General features: G+C 29.5%; 1 protein-coding gene across 1 annotated transcript; it reads right to left on the bottom strand.

Annotated features, from left to right (window-relative positions):
• Positions 1 to 1,954: 1,954 nt before the first annotated feature.
• nek10 (NIMA-related kinase 10) lies at positions 1,955 to 23,876 on the bottom strand. Its single transcript, XM_073846968.1, has 34 exons — positions 23,815 to 23,876; positions 23,674 to 23,731; positions 23,379 to 23,488; positions 21,668 to 21,766; positions 21,498 to 21,582; positions 21,233 to 21,274; positions 21,072 to 21,150; positions 20,896 to 20,963; positions 18,175 to 18,254; positions 18,005 to 18,091; positions 17,407 to 17,631; positions 17,185 to 17,324; positions 15,514 to 15,575; positions 15,337 to 15,411; positions 15,185 to 15,249; positions 13,806 to 13,908; positions 13,529 to 13,657; positions 13,306 to 13,443; positions 12,179 to 12,224; positions 11,129 to 11,250; positions 10,945 to 11,047; positions 10,006 to 10,081; positions 9,794 to 9,923; positions 9,591 to 9,661; positions 8,197 to 8,395; positions 7,956 to 8,052; positions 7,803 to 7,854; positions 7,609 to 7,640; positions 7,376 to 7,476; positions 7,192 to 7,302; positions 4,386 to 4,488; positions 4,241 to 4,293; positions 2,145 to 2,188; positions 1,955 to 2,003 (listed from the first exon to the last, which is right to left on the bottom strand). The coding sequence occupies exons 1-34, from the start codon at positions 23,874 to 23,876 to the stop codon at positions 1,955 to 1,957; spliced, it is 3,096 nt and encodes a 1,031-aa protein (XP_073703069.1).
• Positions 23,877 to 25,782: the final 1,906 nt, after the last annotated feature.

Raw genomic sequence — 25,782 nt, 5'->3', positions numbered from 1 at the left:
TATTTTCCAAACATATTTCTAAAATTGCTTAATTAGAAAAACATAGGATAGGTCCAAAAATAAATAAATAAATAAATAAATAAATAAAATGTATGTATGTATATATGTATGTATTTCTATAAATAATAAAAAAATAATAATAATAAATGAAATAAAATAAAATAAAATAAAATGTATGTATTTGTATACATATTCTAAACATTGTCCAAAATTATTTCTAAAATTTCTTAATTAGAGAAACATAGGATAGGTCCAAAGTAAAAAAATAAATAAAAAATGTATGCAACTATAAAATAAAATAAAATAAAGGATATGATTAAAATAAAACAAAAGTTGTGTTTATCTATTTGAAATATATCATTATAAAAAAAAAAATACCTATAAATATTTCCTTGCCATTTACTGTCATGCCTCTTTATTGCACTAGAGGTCGCTGGTAAGTGGTGTATGGACTGACATGGTTCTGCTACTTTATGAATGGTATATAAAAATCACAAAAGATCAAATGTCTCAATTCTAAACAGTAGTAACATGACCTATTTATGATTCATTCAGCAAGTGGTTATCCTAGAAGGTGTCGTTTTGATGTTTTAAACCAATTTGCTCTTGGCAGTCAGGTTAAACAATTGGATAATTAAAAAAATTAGATGCTTGTTATCACTTCAGGTTTATTTAGCACACTCAAACGCATTGCATTGTGGGATACAGCGCACACCATACTGAGCTCTGGTTATGTGGTGTACATTTGCATACTGTATATTTGTATGCATATTCCAAACATTTTCCAAAATTATTTCTAAGATTGCTTAATGAGGAAACAGAATAGGTCAAAAAAAAAATATATAGTAAAATAAAAAAAAATGTTTTTGTATACATATTCCACAAAGAAATTCTAAAATTATTTCTAAAATTGTTTAATGGGACATGTCCAAAGTAAAATAAAATAAAATATAAAATAAAATAAAATAAAATATATTCGTATACACATTTCAAACATTTTACAAATTTATTCCTAAAATTGCTTAATTAGAAAAAACATAGGATAGGTCCAATATAAAATACAATAATAAAATACAATTAAAACTTAACACTTTTACAGCATTGATTAATCCTAATTTTCACATTTAATACATTTTAAAATCAAATTTTGTAGTTTTTAGCATTAATTAATGCACTGTGAACTAACATATATAAAAATGATTTTATTAGCATTACCAGTCATTTATAAATGCCATTTTATAATTATATATTGCTGTTGTATATATTGCCAAGAGTAAATAAATTATATTATATAAATAAATCATATCATGCTCACTGTTACATAATGCATTAAATAATGTTAACAAATGAGACATTCATGTTTTAAAGTGTTAGCAAAAAACATATTTTAATGACAAATTTTGTAGTCTTACGTTTGATTAGTGTCCTAGAAATAACATAGTTTTGCAGAATATTAAATATTTCTCTCAATATTTAAAATACATTTTTTTATTTATTACTTTGCAGGATTAAAGACAAAAATCACTCATTTTATATTTGCTCTTAGGCTTCTGGATACCACTGAACAGGTATAAAATATAGAAAGACAAAGGCTTATACACACTCTCACACACACACACACACACACACACACACACACACACAAGTACACACACAACACATAACACGGGTAAGAAGCAATAAATTCATTTAGTTAGTAAAAACTAAATTACTATTTTATATATAACTATTTAATTCAGAAGAATGTCTGTTCTGTGTGAATCTGTCAAGCAAAATCACAAGCATTAAAGTGCACAGATTCAAATGAGGTAAATCATATATATGTGCATCTATTGAGATCTAATATTGTGCTAATATATTTCAGACATCAGCATGTGTTCTTCAGACGCACGTAATCAGCTTACGATTCATAATGAGATTATTTTGTAAGTTGACCTGAGAGAGCTGCTGTGGGTCACGGGGTTTGAGTTTGTCTGGTTCCTGCTCCTGAATCCGCTTCACTTCTGTCGTTCACACACACAGACAGACAGACAGACAGACAGACAGACAGACAGACAGACAGACAGACAGACAGACAGACAGACAGACTGTCAGTCAATGAGCACACAGGAAATCCAATAGAAAACAGCTTCAATTCACATTACCTGCTGTAATAGCCATTCTCCTCCAGCACATCCTCCACCATACTCTGAAACATCACACAAGATTCAGACTGAGAGCAGAAATAAAACTTGCTGGATCATCATCAACATACTGGAAGAAATATTCAATTCACGGCTTTTAATGATGGAAATCATATTAGTTAGCAATTAAGTGAACATAGGAGTGAATTTGAACTCATCCCACTACTTTACTTTACTGTGAAAAACTATTTATTCATAATTATTTTCCTTATTTTAAAGTAAATGAATAAAAATAAATTAATTGTATGCATCTGTATACATCATATTCCAAACCTGAATAATTAGGAAAAAATAAGGTCTTAAATAAAATAAAATAAAATAAAATAAAAAAGTTAGTAAACATAGGGGTGAATTTTGACCATGGAAAACTGATCATTTATTTGTCAATTATTTCAGATTTTCAAAAAAATTAAAAATATATAAAAATAAATAAAATTTACATATTTGTATACATATTCCAAACCTGAATAATTAGGGAAACATAGGATAGGTCTAAAAATAATAATAATAATAAAATAAAATAAAGTTAGTGAACATAGGGGTGAATTTTGACCATGAACAACTGACAATTTATTTAAAACTACTCCAGATTTTCATTATTTTAAAATAAAAAAAATAAATAAAATGTATGTATTTGTATACATATTCCAAACCTGAAAAATTAGGAAAACATAGGATAGGTCTAAATAAAATAAAATAAAATAAAATGAAATAAAATAAAATAAAATAACCAAGTTAGTAAACATACGGGTGAATTTTGACCATGGAAAACTGATAATTTATTTGTCAATTATTTCAGATTTTCAAAAAAATAAAAAAAAATATATAAAAATAAATAAAATGTACGTATTTGTATACATATTCCAAACCTGAATAATTAGGAAAACATAGGATAGGTCTAAAAAAAAAAAATAATAATAAAATAAAATAAAATAAAATAAAGTTAGTGTACATAGGGGTGAATTTTGACAATGAACAACTGACAATTTATTTATAACTACTCCAGATTTTCATTATTTTAAAATAAAAATATAAATAAAATGTACGTATTTGTATACATATTCCAAACCTGAAAAATTAGGAAAACATAGGTCTAAATAAAATAAAATAAAATAAAATAAAATAAAATAAAATAAAATAAAATAAAATAAAATAAAATAACCAAGTTAGTAAACATACGGGTGAATTATGACCATGAAAAACTGACAATTTATTTATATAATTCCAGATTTTCATTATTTAAAAAAAAAAATGAATAAAATGTATGTATTTACATACATATTCCAAACCTGAGTAAGTAGGAAAACATAAACAAATATAAAATACCAATTTAGTAAACACTGGGGTGAATTTTGACCATGAAAAACAAACAATTTATTTATAATTATTTATAATTATTCTTGATATTCATAAATTTTGTCTTTCTATGATCAAAATGTTTTACATTTGTAATGTTTTTTTGAGCATACTAATTTAATTGATAATCAACTTTTGCAATCCTGTTAGACTTACGTTAGGATAAACAAAAATAAAATGAAATAAAATGTATTATATGTATTTGTATACATATTCCAAATGTTTTCTAAAATTGCTTAATTAGGTAAACATACCAAAATAAAATAAAATTAAATTAATGTATTTGTATAATTATTTTTAAAATTGCTTAATAGGGAAAACATAGGATAGGTACAAAATAAATACAATAAAATAATATTCCCTGCATTTTTTTTTCTAACAAGGATAAGTACTTTAATGACAAGCATTTGTTTGTTTGTTTTTTATTAGCTTTTTATGGGTCATAAATATCACTTCCCATCATGTTTGCCTTTTTAATTTCTTTTAACTAACAAAAGTCAGTTCAGTGGCATCATTCTCCAGTAAGTAACGTCATTTTGGAGGGAAACAGCAGCAAAAATGTCAGTATGTATCAACAATGAATATGATTAATTATTCATTCTGGTTGTTTAAATTTACAGAAATTGGTATTAAAAAATTTCATGCAAGCATACATAGGAGTTTCAAAATATACTGCGTAGCAAAAACTTTTTAAATCACACCTGTATGTCTTCATAGGTGAGTCCGTCTTGAAGACTGGAGTAACCTGATTCTCCTACAATATAAATTAGACAAGCTCAGTGTTGTCTGTAATTCTTTAAAATTTAACCAAGGATAAAATTGCACAGTTTAGAGTTACACTTCCACGGTTCTCTGCAGCGGATGGGTCTGAACTCAGAGACTGGATCATGGACCACCACTCTCTGCTTGCTGAAGACATTTCCACCAGCTCCTGACTTCCTTGAAGAACCTAAAGTGTTTGAAATCAAAAGATCTGAAAATCATTTTTCAGTTCAAAGCACAATGAAATGAATTAATTTTCTACTGAAGTTCACTATAACAACCACGAGATAGAGTTGTTGCACCTTTTCCGTCCTTAACCCTGTAAAGCCTGACATGAAATAAGTCAGAAAAAAAAAAAATTAAAAATTGAAAGTTTATTTAACCCTATATATTTCAAAATATCAATAACAATAATAACTGATACATCAGGTTTTAAAGGTTCATTTAGTATGGTCATCTCATTTTTATTTAGAGGTTCAAACTGAGCAAAAATATGTAATTTGGCACAGATGCTATTTATATGGCCAATAAGTGAGATGAAATTCTGATGCTTGTAATAAAAATCACTATGAGCTTTATAACAGTGTAATAAAATACATACATAAAACGATATAAATGTCTTTTGTGACTACATATCTTCCAATAATAAATCTTATCAAGATTCCACTCCGAAGTCTAGAAATAAACCAAATGATTCCTGAACCCGCACTGAAGTATCGATCTGAATCAAATAACTCGCAATCCATGCTTTGTTCTGATTTGAATCAAATGATTCAAGAACCCCTGAACTGAATTAAATGATTTGCAAACCCCCGAACTGAATCAAATGATTCAAGAACCCCTGAACTGAATTAAATGATTCGCGAAGCCGCACTGAAGTCTCGAACTGAATCAAATTATTCAAGAACCCCCGAACTGAATCAAATTATTTGCAAACCCCCGAACTGAATCAAATGATTCAAGAACCCCTGAACTGAATTAAATGATTCGCGAAGCCGCACTGAAGTCTCGAACTGAATCAAATGATTCAAGAACCCCTGAACTGAATTAAATGATTCGCGAAGCCGCACTGAAGTCTCAAACTGAATCAAATGATTCGAGAACCCCCGAACTGAATCAAATTATTTGCAAACCCCCGAACTGAATCAAATGATTCAAGAACCCCTGAACTGAATTAAATGATTCGCAAAGCCGCACTGAAGTCTCGAACTGAATCAAATGATTCAAGAACCCCTGAACTGAATTAAATGATTCGCGAAGCCGCATGGAAGTCTCGAACTGAATCAAATGATTTGAGAACCCCCGAACTGAATCAAATTATTTGCAAACCCCCGAACTGAATCAAATTATTCAAGAACCCCTGAACTGAATTAAATGATTCGCAAAGCCGCACTGAAGTCTCGAACTGAATCAAATGATTTGCGAAGCCGCACTGAAGTCTCGAACTGAATCAAATGATTTGAGAACCCCCGAACTGAATCAAATTATTTGCAAACCCCCGAACTGAATCAAATGATTCGTGAAGCCGCACTGAAATCCCGATCTAAATCAAATGATTCGCGAAACCAGCACCATAGTCCCAAACTGAATCAAATGATTCACAAACCCCCAAATTGAATAAAATGATTTGCGAACTCCTGATCTGAATCAAATGATTCGCAAACCCCCGAACTGAATCAAATGATTCGCAAAGCCGTGTTGAAGTCTCGAACTGAATCAAATGATTCGCAAACCCCCGAACTGAATCAAATGATTCGCAAAGCCGTGCTGAAGTCTCGAACTGAATCAAATGATTCGAGAACCCCCGAACTGAATCAAATGATTTGCAAACCCCCGAACTGAATCAAATGATTCGTGAAGCCGTGCTGAAATCCCGATCTAAATCAAATGATTCGCTAAACCCGCACCAAAGTCCCAAATTGAATCAAATGATTCACAAACCCCCAAATTGAATAAAATGATTTGCGAACCCCTGATCTGAATCAAATGATTCGCAAACCCCCAAACTGAATCAAATGATTTCGCAAAGCCATGCTGAAGTCCTGATCTAAATCAAATGATTCGCGAAACCCGCATCAAAGTCCCAAACTGAATCAAATAATTCACAAACCCCCGAACTGAATCAAATCTTTTCGCGAACCCGCATTGCAGTCCCGATCTAAATCAAATGATTTGCGAAACCTGCACCGAAGTCCTAAACTGAATCAAATGATTCACAAACCCCATATTGAATCAAATGATTTGCGAACCCCTGAACTGAACCAAATGATTTGCGAACCTGCACCGATGTCCCGATCTGAATCAAATTATTTGCAAACCTGCAACAAAGTCCCAATTTGAATCAAATGATTTCTGAATCAACTGCAGTTCATTTGGTGTTGACAGTTCAAGAGGAAATCATTTTAAAGCATCCAGTCATCTCATATTATTGAAGTAAATGTTTAATTTATTAGTATATACTGTAATAAATATTTGAAAGTGAGCATTGTCGCGCTGAAAAGGGGCAGGGCTACATAAGGTCAACATTAGACATGCTGCAAAGTTAATTTTGTGTCAAAAGATAAGTGCTTATTTAAAAAATTTAATACTTATTTCATAGATAAATCGTCTTTCAATAATTCAGGCACGGAATATTGCTATTTTCATAAACTATCAATCAGATGAAAAAATTGAGATTATCTGCATTTTATCTCAGTAACATACACTAATTGTGCACTAATGGTATAAATGAATCATCGTTGACAAATAGCGCATTTCTACAAATGGCTGGTTCTGTGACTGAGACTAACCGACTGCTTTTTCATGATGCAGCTTTTATGCCATTTAGAGTCAGTATAGGCACATGATGACTAACAAATATCATTATTTTTGCATTAAACAGATGAAGTACCTTATTGAGCTCCACTTTCAGATTGTACGGATCACTTCCGTACGTGAACAGCGGTTTCTTGAAGCGTTCGACTGCCCGCTGCTTGAAGCTGTTTTGTGGAGCTGGAGGGAGCTAAAAACAGAAATGATGAATAAATAAGACTGAAACATTGTGGAAAATGCCTGGAAAGCAGACACTAAATTACCTGAGTAATGAATATAATCTTATGCAGAAGTTCAAGAAGCCTTTGGTTGGGATCATCAATCTGTCGAACTTTTCTCTGAGATAAACAGATACCTGCCGATGCTGTGAAAGTGTGAAAAACACAAGTGAAATTACCTAATATTTCCAGGTGTTTTTTACCTTTAGTGTGAAAACCATGTTACAAAAACTATATAAATTTGTCTAAATAAAATTAAGAAAACAGAGACTTTTTACCTGGTCGTGCTTTTGCTTTGTGACAATCCCCACTGCCAAATGCAAAAAAGAAAGACTTTCACTATTTTAAATGTGAACACCTTTAAAAAATAAATAAATAAATAAATAAAATAAAGGAAAATAAAATAAATCATTCCTTTAATTGTATTTAATTTTTAAAAAACAAAACAAGATAAGAAAGAGTATAAACTTACCTGAGCATGTTCAGTTCATCAGAACATTTCACACTGATATTCCCAGACATTTCTACACATTTTAAGAACAGAAGAAACAAAACATATTTTAATTTCTCAAGGCATTTGCATTACAATGCTTTTGTAGAGTGCATTAAAGATAAACTCTGTCACCTTGGCTTTGCTTTTGTTCTGCTCCACTTGCTGAAAGAGATGCAGAACTTTCCAAACTCTGAGTCTGTGATTCATCTTGTTCTTTGAAGCCAACGCTCTGAATAAAAACAAAATACACTAAATATTCAGGCTGTATCACTTGAAAAAAAAAAAAAAAAAACAAATACACCACATTTGTTAACTGATAGACAAGTTATAATAATGAAGAAATAAAGAAAGTCCAGCAGTTTTCTGATCTAACCTGTTGCAGTGGGCCACATATCCTGGTCCTGTTACTCTCCAGGAAGTACTTCTGTGCTCTCTTCCTGTCTCGCTCCGCCCTTCTCTCCAAAGAATTATAGGACACACAGAGATTGTCCACAAACTTCATCATTAAATCTGAAATTCTGGAACTGACCTCGATGATGTCAGGACGCATGTCTGCGTTTGGAGTCAAGCACCTATAAAAAGACAAAGAAAATGTGTCCTATAATTGCGCTACTTCTAAGAAAGCAATCTAAAAATTTAATTCTGTGTAGGTTTTGATGATGAATAGCTATAATGCTTGCCAGAAAATACAAGGAAGCAACTGGACTGCATTTCCCTTAATTCTCAGTGAGTTTGTAGTATTTTAAATAGTTTGATCACTTAAGTTCAGATGGTGACAGTTCAATAGAAAATCCAGTCATCTCATACCACTACAGTGAATGTTCAATTTATCAGTATAGAGCTGAGGTCAGAAGTTTACACCCCCCTTTCAGAATCTGCAATATGTTAATTATATGTGATAGTTGTTCATAAGTCCCTTCCCTTGTTAAACTGAACAAGTTAAACCGCCCGCTGTTCTTCAGAAAAATCCTTTAGGTTCCACAAATTCTTTGGTTTTTCAGCATTTTTGTGCATTTGAACGCTTTCCAGCAATGACTGTATGATTTTGAGATCCATCTTTTCACACTGAGGACAACTGAGGGACTCATATGCAACTATTACAGAAAGTTCAAATGCTCACTGATGCTTAGAAGAAAACACAATACAGTAAGAGCCAGGGGTGAAAACTTTTGAACAAAATGGAGATGTGTACATTTTTCTTATTTTACCTAAATATCATTTTTTTCAAAGGCTACAGAAGATAGTTACGTGTTTCCCAGAAGGTAAAATAAGTTAAATTTACCCCGACCTTCAAATTCCAAAAGTTTTCACCCCCCTCTCCCCAGCTCTTAATGTATGGTTTTTCCTTTTGAAGCATCAGTGAGCGTTTTAACCTTCTGTAATAGTTGCATATGAGATCCTCAGCTGCTATCATTTATAGTACATAAAATATAGTATAATTTTTAAGCAGATGTTAATTTTTAGGTATGGAGTAAATTTTATGTGTTATTTGAAGCATGTATTTATTATGTATTGTAAATAAATTCAACTATTATTTTCTCTTGTGGACTATATGTAAACATCCTTAATGTGAAATATTGTATTCAGGTCAGTACTAAATAAACAATAACATGCATTTGTATGATCCTTTCTTATTTTGATTAAAAAATACATTTTGCAGATTCTGAAAGGGGGATGTAAACTTTTGACTTCAACTGTATATTATACAGCCTTGGTGAGCAGAAGAGACTTTATACATGAAAGCAGCAATTTCTCAGGGAATCATACCATTTAATCATGTCAGTCACTCTCTCAGAGAAGGTTTTGTCTTCAACTGGCTCATAAACCGCTTCCACAATCTAAACACATGACGAACAAGAGCAAGATCAGATCAAAACAACCTAAGTGCGTGATTTAAATGAATAAAATGTCTGAATGTTTATTTTCCAACACATTGCATGGACTTCTTTATTATATGGTAAAACCATCACCTTGGTAGCGAGCGAGAGCATGTTTGCGCTGTAGAACGGAGGCGTGAGGGTGACCATCTGATAGAGGATGCAGCCCGCAGCCCAAACGTCTGCCTTCTCACCATACGGCTCATTCTTCACAATCTCTGGACTAATACACAAAAGACTCAAACTCCAACAAATGTTCACCTGATTGTATTTGAGAATTGCAAATAAAATATATCAGTACTCACCAGCAGTACAATATAGTCCCAACCACTGATGTCAGCTTACTGTTTTCTTGTTTCTGTTTAGCAAGACCAAAGTCAGCTGGAAAAAAGATTACATTATTATTATTATTATTCTTTAAAATTGAGATTTATACATAATAAATAAGCTTTCTATTGATGTATGGTTTGTTAGGATAGAACAATATTTAGCCGTAGTACAACTATTTAAAAATCTAGTATCAGAGGGTGAAAAAAAATTAATATTGAGAAAATCGCCTTTAAAGTTGTCCCAATGAAGTTCTTAGCTTTGCATATTACTAATCAAAAATTAAGTTTTGATATATTAAAAGTGCACTGCAAAAAAATGCTTTTCTTACTTATATTGTTTGTACTGTTTCCAGCCAAGATATCAAAAAATTCTTAAATCAAAAAGGATTTTCTAGACAAGCCAAAATTATTTCCTTGTTTTCAGAAAAAAACAAGTCAAAATTAAGTGAGTTTTTGCTTAGAACAAACAACATAATCTGCCAATGGGGTAAGCAAAAAAAGTCATATTTCAAACAGAAAACTTTATTTAAAATATTATTTTTCTTACCCCATTGGCAGATTATTTTGCTTTTTTTTAATGGAAAATGCACTTAATTTTAAATTTTTTCTAAAAACAAGACTATTTTTACTCTTCTAGAAAATCCTTCTTGATTTAAACATTTTTAGATATTTTGTCTGGAAACAAGACAAAAAATCTAACTAAGTAAAAGCATTTTTTTTTTTTTTTTTTTGCAGTGTAGGAAATTGACTAAATATCTTAATGGAACATGATCTTTACTTAATATCCTAATGACTTTTGGCAATAAAGAAAAATCAATAATTTTGACCCATGCAATGTATTTTTGGCACTCTGCTACACATATACCCATGCTTCTGGTTTTATGGTTACAGATAAAAATCATGAAATTAACTCACTAATAGTGACTTTATCTCTCTCTCCAAGCATGATATTATTGGGTGTGAGATCTCGGTGGATGATCCGTTTCTCATTGTGTAAGTATCTCAAAGCCAGACAGATCTGTGGAGGTTTTAATATCTAATGACTTTCTTATTTTTATTTCATATTTCCCTTGTTTTGTGTAAGTGTCGAGTTCCTCACCTGTATGAAAATGTTCCAGACTCTCTCTTCAGTGAACGTCTGCCGTTTTTCTTTGAGAGAGCTGAAATGTTCAGCCAGAGGAGCTCCTTCTATGAGCTCCATCACAATATAGAGCTTATCAGCTGAGACAAAGACAAAAATTATAGCTAAATAATAAAAATTACCAGATAAAACACTCTCAAATTTAATGTAATTTTTTAAAATTTAATTTTACACTCAAACACAATATTTTAGCTATTTAAAATAACTGTTTTCTATTTAAAAATATTTTAAAATGTAATTTATACTTGTGATTTCAAAGCTGAATTTTTATCATCATTACTCCAGTCTTTAGTGCCACATGATCCCTCAGAAATAATTATATTTTCATTTGCATCTCAAAAAACATGTATTATTGTTATTATTATTATTATTATTATTACTATATGAAAACAGCAGAGTAAAATGTTTTCAGGTTTCTTTGATGAATAGAAAGTTCAGAAGAACAGCATTTATCTGAAATAGAAATCTTCGGTAACATTATAAATGTCTTAATCATCACTTTTGATCAATTTAAAGCATCCTTGCTAAATAAAAGTATTAATTTCTATAATTTCTTCCCAAAGAAAAAAATACTGACTCCAAGCTTTTGAATGGTATAGTGTATAATGTTACAAAAGCATTTTACTCCAGAGAAATGCAGATTTTTGGATCAAACTGTTATAAACATTGATAATAATAATAACAATGCTTCTTGAGCAGCAAATCAGCATATTAGAATGATTTCTGAAGTATCATGGGACACTGAAGACTGGAGTAATGAAGCTAAAAATTCACAGAAATAAAATACATTTAAAATATACTCAAATATTTCAAAATTCTACTGTTTTTGCTGTACTTTGTATCAAATAAATGCAGGCTTGGTGAGCAGAAGAGACTTCTTTTAAAAACATTAAAAATCTTACTGTTCAAAAACATTTGACTTGTAGTGTATATATTCATTATATGCACGTCATTAAATATTAATATTAAATAAAATACAATTTGTATTTTAAAAATAGGAGGACATACCTTCTAGAAATGTTTTGAAGTATTTTACAATGTTTGGATGAGACATCTGAAAGAAATTAAGAATTATAAATGACAGCTTTCAATGTTCAGCTCACTGTGATAATTTCACGGTCTTAACAATAAGAAATTATATTTTCCTTAATGTAAATGACTACAGATTTATTCCTTTCTTTAATTGTGACATTATTAACATATGACAGCATTTTAGTGCCACGTAAAAAATAAAAAATAAAAAAGATTGTTTACAAGATTAAAGTCGTAATGTTTCGAGAAAGTCAAAATTAAAATTTGTTTTAAAAATAAAGCCAAAAAATCTTTCGGAAATAAAGTCAAAAATGTTTCAAGAATAAAGTCGAAATGTTTCTAGAATAAAGTTGAAATGTTATGAGAATAAAGTTGAAATATTTTGAAAATAAAGACAAATTATTTCAAAAATAAAGTTGAAATTATGAGAATAAAGTCTAAATGTTTTGAAAATAAAGAAAATATTTTTGAAAATAAAGTCAAAATGTTTTGATAATAAAGTCAAAATATTTAGTAAATAAAGTCGAAACTATGAAAAAAAGTTGCTATGTTTCAAGAATTAATTTGTAGCAATTATTGACTTTATTCTCAAAACATTTAGATGTTATTCTCATAGTATTTCGAATTTAGTCTCATAATATTTTGACTTTATTCTTGTAATTTTGACTTTGTATTCTTAACAATATTTAATAATAAATCTTATAATCTTAGATTTTTTTTTAATGTGCCACTAAAATGCCACCATAACAGCTAAACACATTTAAATGACTAAAATTAACTAATTTTTGTTAATAAAATCAGCAAAAAATATAAAAAAAAAACTGTAAATAAATTATTTAATGTTGTTGGTGCATTACAGTAATGAGTATGTGTTTATTAGTAATGCAAACAAGGTAAAAATCTTAATGTTTAAATTTTTTTATATATAGATTTATTTTCTTTTTATAGATTTATATCTTTATTAAAAGCATTTTTTTTTTCTTATTTTAGGGTGAAATGACATCTTTCATGGGATTTAGCAAAATGCATAATCTGTGACTTTCCTCACTTTGACCACTAGAGGGCCATCTGAGCTGTTTCTGAATGAGACTCCATATATTCACCTGCTCTTTAATGATGGTCAGCTCAGACACAATCTTCTCCACACTGCTGTCTCTGGATCGCTTGTCCTTGCCAAATGCTGGATTGTGAAAGTTCACTTCCTTCAGTGCTAGAATGTTCTGTCCGTTCTGTTTACGGACCTTTGAGTAGGAATGAAAACAACAGTGAATGGCTCAATTTAACTATTAACCAATGCAGCACAAATAAACAGCAAAGATGGTTCACCTTAAACACGCTGCCAAAGGCACCGCTACCCAGATGGTCCAAAACCGCATAACCATTGATCACTCTCAAAGGAGGCCGGTTCTGGTTCACTGTCTCTATGCTTTCCCTGAGAACATCCAGGTCCTCCTCCTACAGACCATAGAGAAAATATTACAGAGAGCTTTGACCTTTCTTTCTCTTAAACTAGTTTAGTGCAGAAGATTCAATTTAACATTGGAGAAGCAGCAGGGTCAGTGTAATTTACTGATGAAGACAAGAAAGATCATCAGTATCTTACCGATAAGAGGGCGATTTTCTCCTGTAGTGGTTCATATGCAGTAATGTCTCTTACATAGTGCCCAACATCAATGAACATCTCAAACAACTCCGAAGAAAATAGCCTGGAACAAACAAACAAATTGCACCAAAATCATTTCATTTAGATATTAGAAAATAAATATAAAAATTTGACTAATTTCCAAAAAAATAAATAAATAAATAACCCACATAATATAAATAAAATACAGAAATAATAAATAAAAATGGAGAAAACAGTCTGGAACAAACAATTAGCTCCAACATAATTTAAATAAAATAATAAAATAAAATAAAAAATAAAATAAAATAAAATAAAGTAAAATAAAATAAATGAAGAAAACAGTCTGGAACAAACAAACAATTAGCACCAACATAATTATTTTATATACAAAAAAATTAATTAAATAAATGAATAAATACATAAATAAATAAATGGAAAAACAGTCTGGAATAGAAAAAAATGAGCACCAACATAATTTCATTTAGATAAAATAAAATAAAAGGAAAAACAGTCTGGAACAAATAAACAATTAGCACCAACATAAATAAAATAAAATAAAATAAAATAAAATAAAATAAAATAAAATAAAATAAAATAAAATAAAATAAAATAAAATAAAATAAAATAAAATAAAATAAAATAAAATAAAATAAAATAAAATAAATGAAGAAAAGAGTCTGGAACAAACAATTAGCACCAACATAATTATTTTAAATACAAAAAAATTTAAATTAAATAAATAAATGAAAAAACCCAGTCTGGATTAAACAAACAATTAGCACCAACATAATTATTTTATATACGAAAAAAAAAAAAAGGATAAATACATAAATAAATAAATGGAAAAACAGTCTGGAATAGAAAAAAATGAGCACCAACATAATTTCATTTAGATAAAATAAAATAAAATAAAATAAAATAAAATAAAATAAAATAAAATAAAATAAAATAAAATAAAATAAAATAAAATAAAATAAAATAAAATAAAATAAAATAAAATAAAATAAATGAAGAAAAGGGTCTGGAACAAACAATTAGCACCAACATAATTATTTTATGTACAAAAAATTAAAATTAAATAAATAAATGAAAAAAAAAAAAACCAGTCTGGATTAAACAAACAATTAGCACCAACATAATTATTTTATATACAAAAGATTAAAATTAAATAAATGAAAAAAACCCAGTCTGGATTAAACAAACAATTAGCACCAACATAATTTAATTTAGATAAAATAATGCAAAAAACAGTCTAGAACAAATAAACAATTAGCACCGACATTTAGATAAAAAAGGCAAAAAATATAAAAAAATAAATAAATAAATTCAAAACAATAAATACAATAAAAATAAAATACCTTTTAAAGTGATGTCTATTGCGTTCCATGCTAAAAAGGAATCGTAGGGCCCTGAAAGCATAACACTTCAGAAAATAGCTAAATTAATACGTGATAAACACCGTATCTTTCATATTAAACCTGCTTGAGACTGTAAAGCACATTTGACATACCTGTAGAGATTTTGCCTGAGGATCTTTAAGGTTTTGTGGCAAAATCAATTTGCCAATTATGTACACGCCATTCTCCTAAAACAGAATCAAAGCATGTATGAATATATATTTATATGAGTTGAACGCAAAGTGATGCTTTTGATTCAAGAAAAAAGCATGTGACACAGAGAAGACTACCTGAACTACATTATGTGCTGTTGTGTCGTCCAAAACAAGCTCGGTGATTGCTGCACAGCATGCTGGGAAAAGGGACAGGAGTTAGTGCTTTTATTAATTGTGGTTTTATTTCCACAATGCAAGACAATGCCGAATAAATAGACAAATAAATAAATGACATAAAGGAGTAAAAATTATACCCTTAATAACTTCCAACACCTCCAAAAAAAAAAACGTTTTATTTATTTGTAATAAGTAAGTAAATGCATTTTGCAAAGATGTATTTAACTTAAAAATTATTTTTAAAAGAAAATGAGAAAATATTTCAAAATACGAAATGTTTTAAATAAATAAATAAATGCATTTCACAGGAGTATTTACCTTTAAAAAATTATTTAAAAAAGAAAATAAGAAAATATTGCACAATTATGAAATATTTAAAATAAATAAATAAATGTATTTCGCAGAGGAGTATTTACCTTAAAAATTATTTTAAAAAAGAAAAAAGAAAATATTGCAAAAAATATAAAATATAAAAAATTGCATTAATTAATTAATTTCACAGAGGAATATTTACCTTCAAAAAATTATTTAAAAAAGAAAAGAATGCTAAGAAAAAATTGCAAAAATATTCAATGCTTTAAAAAAATACATAAATGTGTTTCACAGAAGAGTATTTACCTTAAAAATAAAAAAATATATATATATATTTTTGCAAAAATATGAAATATTTTAAATAAACAAATAATAAATTAATTAATTAATAAATAAATGCATTTCACAGAAAATACTGCAAAAATATTAAATGCTTTAAATAAATAAATAAGTTTCACAGAGGAATATTTATCTTAAAAATTATTTAAAGAAAAAAATTAAATATTGCAAAAATACCAAATTTTTTAAATAAAGAAATAAATAAATACATTTCACAGAGGAGTATTCACCTTCAGAAATTTATTTAAAGAAGAAAACAAGAAAATAAAATGGTCCCATCTTCCCATGTTTAAAGTCTGGACTTGATATATGACAGCTGATGTAAATTAATTAAAATTTTCATTAACTGTTAATTGGCAAAGGAAATATTTGTATTAAATGAGAAAAATATTAAATAAAAAGCATTTTTGTAGTTGTCAGACTTTTAGATACCATATACCAAATAGATGAATATAAATAAATAAATAAATGTCACAGTAAGTATTTACCTTTAATAAAAAGAAATTATATATATATATATATATATATATATATATATATATATATATATATATACACACTTCTATTTACTTTTGGCTTATTATTACATAGTTTATGTAAATTAATTAGATTTTTTGTTAATTGTTAATCTGCACAATAATTTTTTTGTATTTAATGAGAAAAACCTCAAATAAAAAAGCTTTTTTCTAGTTGTCTCAGACTTTTAGATACCATATATCAAATAGTAAATAAATAAAAAAATATATATATATTTTTTTTAAAGAAAATTAGAAAATATATGCATGCACTTGTCATTATATTCATCAAAGTGAAGGTGTTTTACATCAATAGATGGATATCCTACAGGATAGCTTACATTTTATAACTTTTTATAAAGCCTATGATCTATTAAGCCCTGCATATTATTTTACCATTATCATCATCATTACTAAGCACCACTAAAACCCTAAAATCCCGCATTTTCCTGTTCTTTCTCACCTGCCTGTAGATTGATGGTGTTCTCCACAGTCTCTTGAGGGCTCACCTCCGACGACACGTGCTGTCTGTGTATCCTGCCTGCTGCGTTGGCACTGGAAAGGGTTTCTATTGTGGAGCGATCGGAAACATACACTCGTTCTCTAGAAATAAAAGTTGTGCATGACTTAAAGTGCATTCAAAGCTCTCAAAACTAACAAGGCCAGACGGCATTGAGACACTCACCCGTGTAAGATGCGCAGCAGTTGTTGCACACCTCCCCACGCCCGGATCTCAGAGCTGGTGTCGGGATCCTGACACAGCTGCACGAGAACCCACACCGCACTCCACAGCAGCTTCACATGCTCCGAGTGCAGGAGACTGAGGAGCACTGGCACCCCATCGCACTGACGCACCTGATCCCTGATGCACTGCACTGAACACAGCAACCTTAGCAGCTCTGCGCTCAACCTGACAGCAGATTATGTACAAATACTATTCAAATCAATTAAGATTTAAAGGTGAAGTGTCATTTATGTGCAATTATGTATTCTGAACAGCCTCAAGTAATTGGTTTGATGAAAAAAAAAAAAAAAACATAAAATATATTATTTTTGACCAAATTATTTTTTTGCAAAATTTAAGTTAATAAGTAACTAGACTGTTAAGTAGTAACAGTCACAAATTCAATGCAAAAATGCTTGTGTAATTAAAATGTAAAAATGTAAAAAATAAAATAAAATAAAATGTAAAAATGTATAAATGACTGCAAGTCAATATAAATAAATAAATAAATAAATCAACAGAAATAGAAAACAATATAAGCTGTCAAACGAATACTTGCCTTTTTGAAAACATGTCATATTCTTGTAATACAACAAGAAGATGCTCCACAACAGACAGCTCTCCGATCTTCTCTTTGCATTCTTGACTAAATGAAAAATGGGATTATTGATTAAATCCATTATGCTAATTGCTGTTGATATGTATTTCTCATAATATAAAAGACAGTACCTTTCAGCTAGTGTGGTGAGAGCCAGGAGAGATCCTAATACCACACTACTGTCCCGTGTAGAGAGCAGCTTCACAAGGGTCTGTGCAAAAGAAAAATTATTTATTTTAAATCAGTGTCATTTTGGCATTTGATATACTATTATAACACTTTTACTTTAAGTAATTTTTTTAAATTATATTTTAAAAAATCATTTTGTGTTTGTCAAGTTTATTCCTTATATATATATATATTAGGGGTGGGCATAGATTAATTTTTTTAATCTAGATTAATCTAGATTAAATTTTCAAATTAATCTAGATTAATCTAGATTAAAATGGCTCATTTGAATTCTGCTGAAGGCATTCAGAATATGTGGGGGGGAGCCGTGGCCTAATGGTTAGAGATTCGGACTTGTAACCCAAAGGTTGCAGGTTCGAGTCTCAGGTCCGGCAGGGATTGTAGGTGGGGGGAGTGAATGTACAGCACTCTCTCCACCCTCAATACCACGACTGAGGTGAGTCCCTTGAGCAAGGCACCGATCCCCCAACTGCTCCCCGGGCGCCGCAGCAATGGCTGCCCACTGCTCCGGGTGTGTGTTCACGGTGTGTGTGTGTGTTCACTACTGTGTGTGTGCACTTGGATGGGTTAAATGCAGAGCACAAATTCCTTGTATGGGTCACCATACTTGGCCTCACTCACCCCCTTTCCAGAAAAAAAAAAAAAATATGTATGCTACCCAAATAATGACTTAAAGTCTTTGAGAATGGATCATAAAGCTCATAAATCTGTTCTATGATAATTTGTTGATGAAAATAAATTATGTTCAATTAGATGTACTTGTGTAAACTAACTAACTAACAATGAAATTATTTTTTCTACCAATTAGATTGTGTTTTTTTTTTAACGTCAACACCTACCCAGCCCATTACATGTTACACGGTACTTTTATTTTGACAGGTTTGCCATGAAGTTTCTGTGTCATACAGTATGATATGATGATAGTTTTGAAACGGTAAAAGTGACACTCACAGCAGTTTGGGAGATTGAGTTTATCTGTTCATGTGAGATGAAAATGCCAAAAATTAGCGGGAGCGTCACGTGTGTTTCAGTATGCGTGTAGTAAAAGCTCGTCTCCATCATTCATACATACAGCTAGGCAAACGGAACATATCGGATTCATATTAAAACGGTCTTTTTGCATTTCAGTTTTCACATACACTAGTCCATATCGCGATTTGAATTAAGTGACTGACCAACATTTGATTTATGAATCCAAAAAACTACGAATTTACGTGGCATTTTGCTATAGTAGATCCGGTTTTTATGAATGGAGGACGACGCGATCCCGTCTGTGTTTTGGCGGAGGAGATTTAAACGCGGCGACCATATTCTATAGTCTTCGGTATACATCCGCGTTAAACTATCAAGGTGAAAGTCATCATAGCTTGCGTAGTTTAGACCCAGCTCCCAACCCAGATTTGAGAATAGATTAACGGCGATATTTTTTTTATCGCCCGATAAGAGTCTCACGTTAACGCAGCACGTTAACGCCGATAACGGCCCACCACTAATATATATATATATATATATGTGTGTGTGTGTGTGTGTGTGTGTGTGTGTGTGTGTGTGTGTGTGTGTGTGTGTGTGTGTGTGTGTGTGTGTGTGTGTGTGTGTGTGTGTGTCTATATAGTATCAGTGTAAATTATATATTTAATATTTTGAACTAATTTTATTTTAATATTTCCCATTTTCAGTTTTTTTTGTTAAAGTGTTTTCATTTTATTATTGTTATTATTATTATTATTATTATTAATACAACAACTAATATTATTATTATTTTAATGTCTATATAGTATATAGTAATTTTATATTTTCCATTTAAATTGTACAATTTTTTTGTTAAAATTTTAGCAGTTTTATTATGCGTTTCTTCATGTTTTTTAAATATTTTTATTATTGTAATATGTCTGCACAGTAAGAGTATAAATTTATTATTTGGCATACAGTTACATTAATTTTATTTGAATATTTTTAGTTTTGTGTTTGCAATTTTATTTTTTATTTTTTTGTAATTATTATTTTTATTACTACAATTAATATTATTATTTTAATATGTCTATATAGTATCAGTATAAATTATAATTATAATTATTACATTTTTTATAATGTGTTTTTCATGTTTTTTTAAATATTATTATTATTATTATTTGAATATGTCTATACAGTAACTGTACATTTATTATTTGGTTTACCGTTACATATTTTTTATTTTATTTATTATTCTGTTTTTATTTTAGTTTTTAGTTAATTTTTTTTTATTATTATTATTATAGCTATTATTATTAGTACTACTACTGTTATTATTATTATTTTAATATGTCTATATAGTATTACTACTGCTACTACTGCTATTATTATTATTTTAATATGTCTATATAGTATAAGTGTAAATTTAGTATTTGGCATACAATTATACTTTTTATTAATACTTGGAACAAATTTTATTATTATATTTTCCACTTTAATTTTATTTCCAGTTACATTTTTTTGCAATTTTGTTTTGTGTTTTTGTCATTATTATTATTATTATTGACTATTATTATTTTTGAAATGTCTACATAGTTTAATTTATACATATATACATGCAGCTGCAATACACAAAACACTACAATCTGCTGTTTGAACCAAATTTTGATTGCAAAGCTACATTCCATTTTTGTTTACATCAATAAAACTCATACCTTATGTGCACCACAATTTATAATCCACTGTCTTTGCTCCTCAACAGAAGACAACTTCTGAAACATATCTGCAGAGCAAATGATGGGGAAACAAGCACAGCAAACACATTATTCTTCTTGCGTCTCATTACCAATCTGTACATACTGTGTAAAGTACTGCAACATGTTTGTCTCACATGTCATTGCAACCAGCTGCTCGATTTCCAGCGTCTGTTCTCTGCATTCCAGATACACAGTTGCAACTGACTCCATGTGCTGAAAAACATCCAGTAAGAAACAATGCATTTTTACAAGCTGCTGTGTATTTTCAGCATTTGAACACTGTGGAAATCTTTACCTCAGCAAGCTGCCCAGCACCTTGAAGTTCAAAGAAGACTTTCTATAAGAGGACACAGACAAATATATATACAGTACTGCACAGCAAATTAAAAGATAGAATGTCAGAGTACATTTTATAAGCTCATATAATATAACATAGAAGTAATACTTCTTATAAGGCCTCAATCAAAAAAAAAGAAGAACAATTCCTTCAGATTACCTAGGGTGCATTTTTAGACACTTATCTTTTTTTTAAATGCTATTAAACATTTTTTGGATCTGACCTGGTGAAGAGGATCCCTGATCAACAATCTCAAGCAGTTTAAAACTCTTAGGATGTTGTCTGAGGATGCATTTTCCAGCCAGATGCTAAAAACAAATAAGACCAGTTTATATTGATCTATAACCGGCATACTTCATACATACTATCAGCATCATACTCATAAATACACACCTACAACCGAGTCTGTTATTGATCAAGGCAGTGAAGATGTCCAGGAAGAGTCTGTGATGTGGCTGGTCACTAAAACACCTCTGATTTCTGTAGGTAACACTGTAAATGACATGAAAGCTGGTTACAAAATGCAAGAGAATAAGAGCAAAATTAGCAGATAGGTCAAAAATTTACATACACCTCGGAGAATCTGCAAAATGTTAATTATTTTATCAATATAAGAGGTATCATACAAAATGAATGTTATTTGTTTCTTTAGTACTGACCTGAATAAGATATTTCACATAAAAGACGTTTACATTTAGTCCACAAGAGAAAATAATAGTTGAATTTATAAAAATTACCCCATTCAAAAGTTTACATACACTTGATTCATAATACTAAAAAAACGATGCATTAAGAGCCGGGGGTAAAAACTTTTTGAATTTTAGGATCAATGATCAGGTTTCTGGGAAACTTCTGTATACTACTTGGCATACAATTATATACTTAATATTTTTAACTAATTTTATTTGTATATTTTAAATTTAATAAAATTTTTAGTTCAAGTTTTAGCATTTTATTTTGTGTTTTTTTTTAATATTATTATTATTATTGTTATTATTTTAATATGTCCGTGTAGTATCAGTGTAAAGCATACAATTATATATTTAATTTTTCGAACTAATTTTATTTTTATATCTTTCATTTTAATTTTACATTTAGTTAACGTTTTTGCAATTTTATTATGCATTTCTTTTATAATTTTAATTATTATTATTATCATTTTAATATGTCTATATAGCATCAGTTTAAATTTAGTATTTGGCATACAATTATACTTAATATTTTGAACTACTTTTATTTTTATGTTTTCCATTCAAATTTTATTTTTAGTTAAAGTTTTGCCATTTTATTATGTCTTATAATTTTCATTTGTATTATTATTATTATTGTTGTTGTTATTTTATTCTATACTATATAGTATCATTATAAATGTAGTATCTGGCATACAATTATATTTTTTATTAATATTTGGAACTAATTTTCAGTTACTGTTTTTACAGTTTTGTATATGTAAACTGCCCTAGCTTCTGAAGGGCAGTACTAAATGAAAAAAATATGATATTAAGGCAAAATAAGAAAAATGTACATATCTTCATTCTGTTTAAAAGTTTTCACCCCCAGCTCTTAATGCATTGTTTTTCCTTCTGAAGCATCAGTGAGTGTTTAAACCTTCTGTAATTGTTGCATATGAGTCCCTCAGTTGTCCTCAGTGTGAAAAGATGGATCTCAAAATCATACAGTCATTTTCGGAAAGGGTTCAAATACACAAAAATGCTGAGAAACCAAAGAATTTTGTGGGCGCTGAAGGATTTTTCTGAAGAACAACGGGTAGTTTAACTGTTCATGACAAACAAGGGACTTACGAACAACTATCACTAACCAAAAAAACAGCTGTGGATCATTCAGGTAACAACAAAATATTTAGAAATAAGCGTCTGTAAACTTTTGAACGGGGTCATTTTCAACAAATTCAACTATTATTTTCTCCTGTGGACTATTTGTAAACGTATTTTATGTGAAATATCTTATTCAGGTCAGTACTAAATTTAAAATGACATGCATTTTGTATGATCCCTCTTATTTTGGTAAAATAATTAACATTTTGCAGATTCTCCAAGGTGTATGTAAACGTTTGACCTGAGCTGTAACATGGGATAGTGTGCACCTAAAGTTATCCAGCTCGGATGCTTCAGTGTTTGTGCCGATTTTCCGGTGATCAGGAACATTTGTGGAGCTCTGAGGCTTTCGTCCCTTGGATTGATTCAAAGATGAAACCTGAGAAGGTGAGCAGAGATGAATCAACTAGGCAAAATTTAGAATTTAACTGACAATAAAATTGCTGTTTAATTTGCAAATGTTAAATTGAGGTAGCAACAAGCATTGTAATTCGATTTAAGTTATCTGAAAACAATGTGGTGAACATTTGCGATTCTGTATGTCAAAATAAAATAAAAAATTACCTGTTTAGACACTGGAGCTGTGATCAATGATAACAGTCTCTTGAGATCAAGAAGCTCCCTAAACAAATATTTTAAAAAGACATTATAAATATCTGCTGAGAAACTAAATTCCCATCAGTAATAGTTTCAGTGATGACTTACTTGTCTTTAGGTTTGGGATTTGGTCTGTTTGGTCCTCTAGACTTTTTGTCTTGGAGAGGCATGTTGACACTATCTTCTTTACTCTCATGTCTGCAGGTCAGAAAGATGACAAATACTTAAAGCAAGAAACTACAGACCAAAATATTTTTATGCACTGGTAAATTTTGAGATTTTAGACTATTTAGCTTTTCATAACATGTTGTTCCAAACAAGTGGAAAGAAAACATCCAAAATACATTTTCATTGCATTTTATAGCACTTATCTGTTCACATCTGTAGATTCCAATTCCAATACATATTTTTCAGTTTTTTTCTCCACTTCATCAGCACTTACATATGCCAAACTCATAGTTTTATTCCTATTTACATTCTGAAGGTTAAGGTTATTACAGAGGAGAACAACATTTCATTTTTAAAAACATAATGCAAATGTACATCTACATACATATACACTACCAGTCAAAAGTTTTTGAACAGTAAGATTTTTTGGAATGTTTTTAAAGAATTCTCTTCTGCTCAACAATACAGCAAAAGCCGTAATATTGTCAAATATTTTTACTATTTAAAATAACTGCTTTCTATTTGAATATTTTTATGCAATTTACTCCTGTGATCAAATCTAAATTTTCAGCATCATTACTCCAGTCTTTAGTGTCACATGATCCCTCAGAAATCATTCTAATATGCTGATTCGCTGCTCAAGAAACATTTATTATTATCAGTATTTAAAACAGTTGAGTACATTATTTTCAGGATTCTGTGATAAATGACGAGATACAAAGATCAGTATTTATCTGAAAAAAAAAACAACATAAAAACATTTTTTGTATCATTATACACTATACTATTCAAAAGCTCGGAGTCAGTGTATTTAGCAAAGATGCTTTAAATTGATCAAAAGTGATGATAAAGACATGTATAATGTGACAAAATATTTCTATTTTCAGATAAATACTGTTCTTCTAAACTTTCTATTTATCAAAGAAACCTGAAAAAATTCTACTCAGCTGTTTCAACATAATAATAATAAATGTTTTTTGAGCAGCAAATCAGAATATTAGAATTATTTCTGAAGGATCATGTGACTGGAGTAATGATGCTAAAAATCCAGCTTTGAAATAACAGAAATAAATTACATTTTAAAATATATGGAAATAGAAAACAGTTATTTTGAATAGTAAATTTTTTCAAAATTGTACTGATTTTCCTGTACTTTGGATTAAATAAATGCAGGTTTGGTGAGCAGAAGAGACTTCTTTTAAAAACATTAAAAATCTTTTGACTGGTAGTGTAGACATTAGTGCAAATTTAATTAGATAATGCATCATTTTCATATTTAAACAGAACAGAGTTTAGTTAAGCTTAATAGAAAGCTTAACATCAGTTGTGGAAGTGTGGTGATCTATTAGTTAAATATCTTATCATATTCACCTTCATTTAAAGTTTTTTTTATACAAACAAGTGACATGCAAATAATAATAATAAAAAAAAATGCATACAAGTTTGGAATGACATGAGTCTGAGAAAATAATTTTTGGGTGAACTGTTGTTTTCACATACATCTGAACACTTAAAATCATATTTTCTCAATGTCTTTGAATAATCTGGTGTTTTTATGCAATTATGTACATATTATTACAAATACATACATTTCACAACAGTAATAGAAGAAATAGAAAAAGGTTATAAAGAGAGAGAAAAACAAGGATTTATGCCAGGGATGAAAGAAAAATTAAAACATTCAATTAACCAAATGAAAGTGACAGTGCTTCATCGGTCTTTTTAGCTTTTCTGTTTCTAATATTTTGCAAATTAGTACCATATTGTTTAATTTCTTTAATAAAATGTTCATAATTTGGCTTAGCTTTAGCCCATTTCTTTACATGAATGTGATATTTTTGTACAAAAATAAAAAATACAACATTATACATTTCTATTTGTATTAATGTACCAATCATCCTAGAAATG

The sequence above is a fragment of the Garra rufa genome, chromosome 9 (genome assembly GCF_049309525.1).
Source record: "Garra rufa chromosome 9, GarRuf1.0, whole genome shotgun sequence".
Classification (NCBI taxonomy): Eukaryota; Metazoa; Chordata; class Actinopteri; order Cypriniformes; family Cyprinidae; genus Garra; species Garra rufa.
This window is presented reverse-complemented; position numbering and strand designations above follow the sequence as displayed.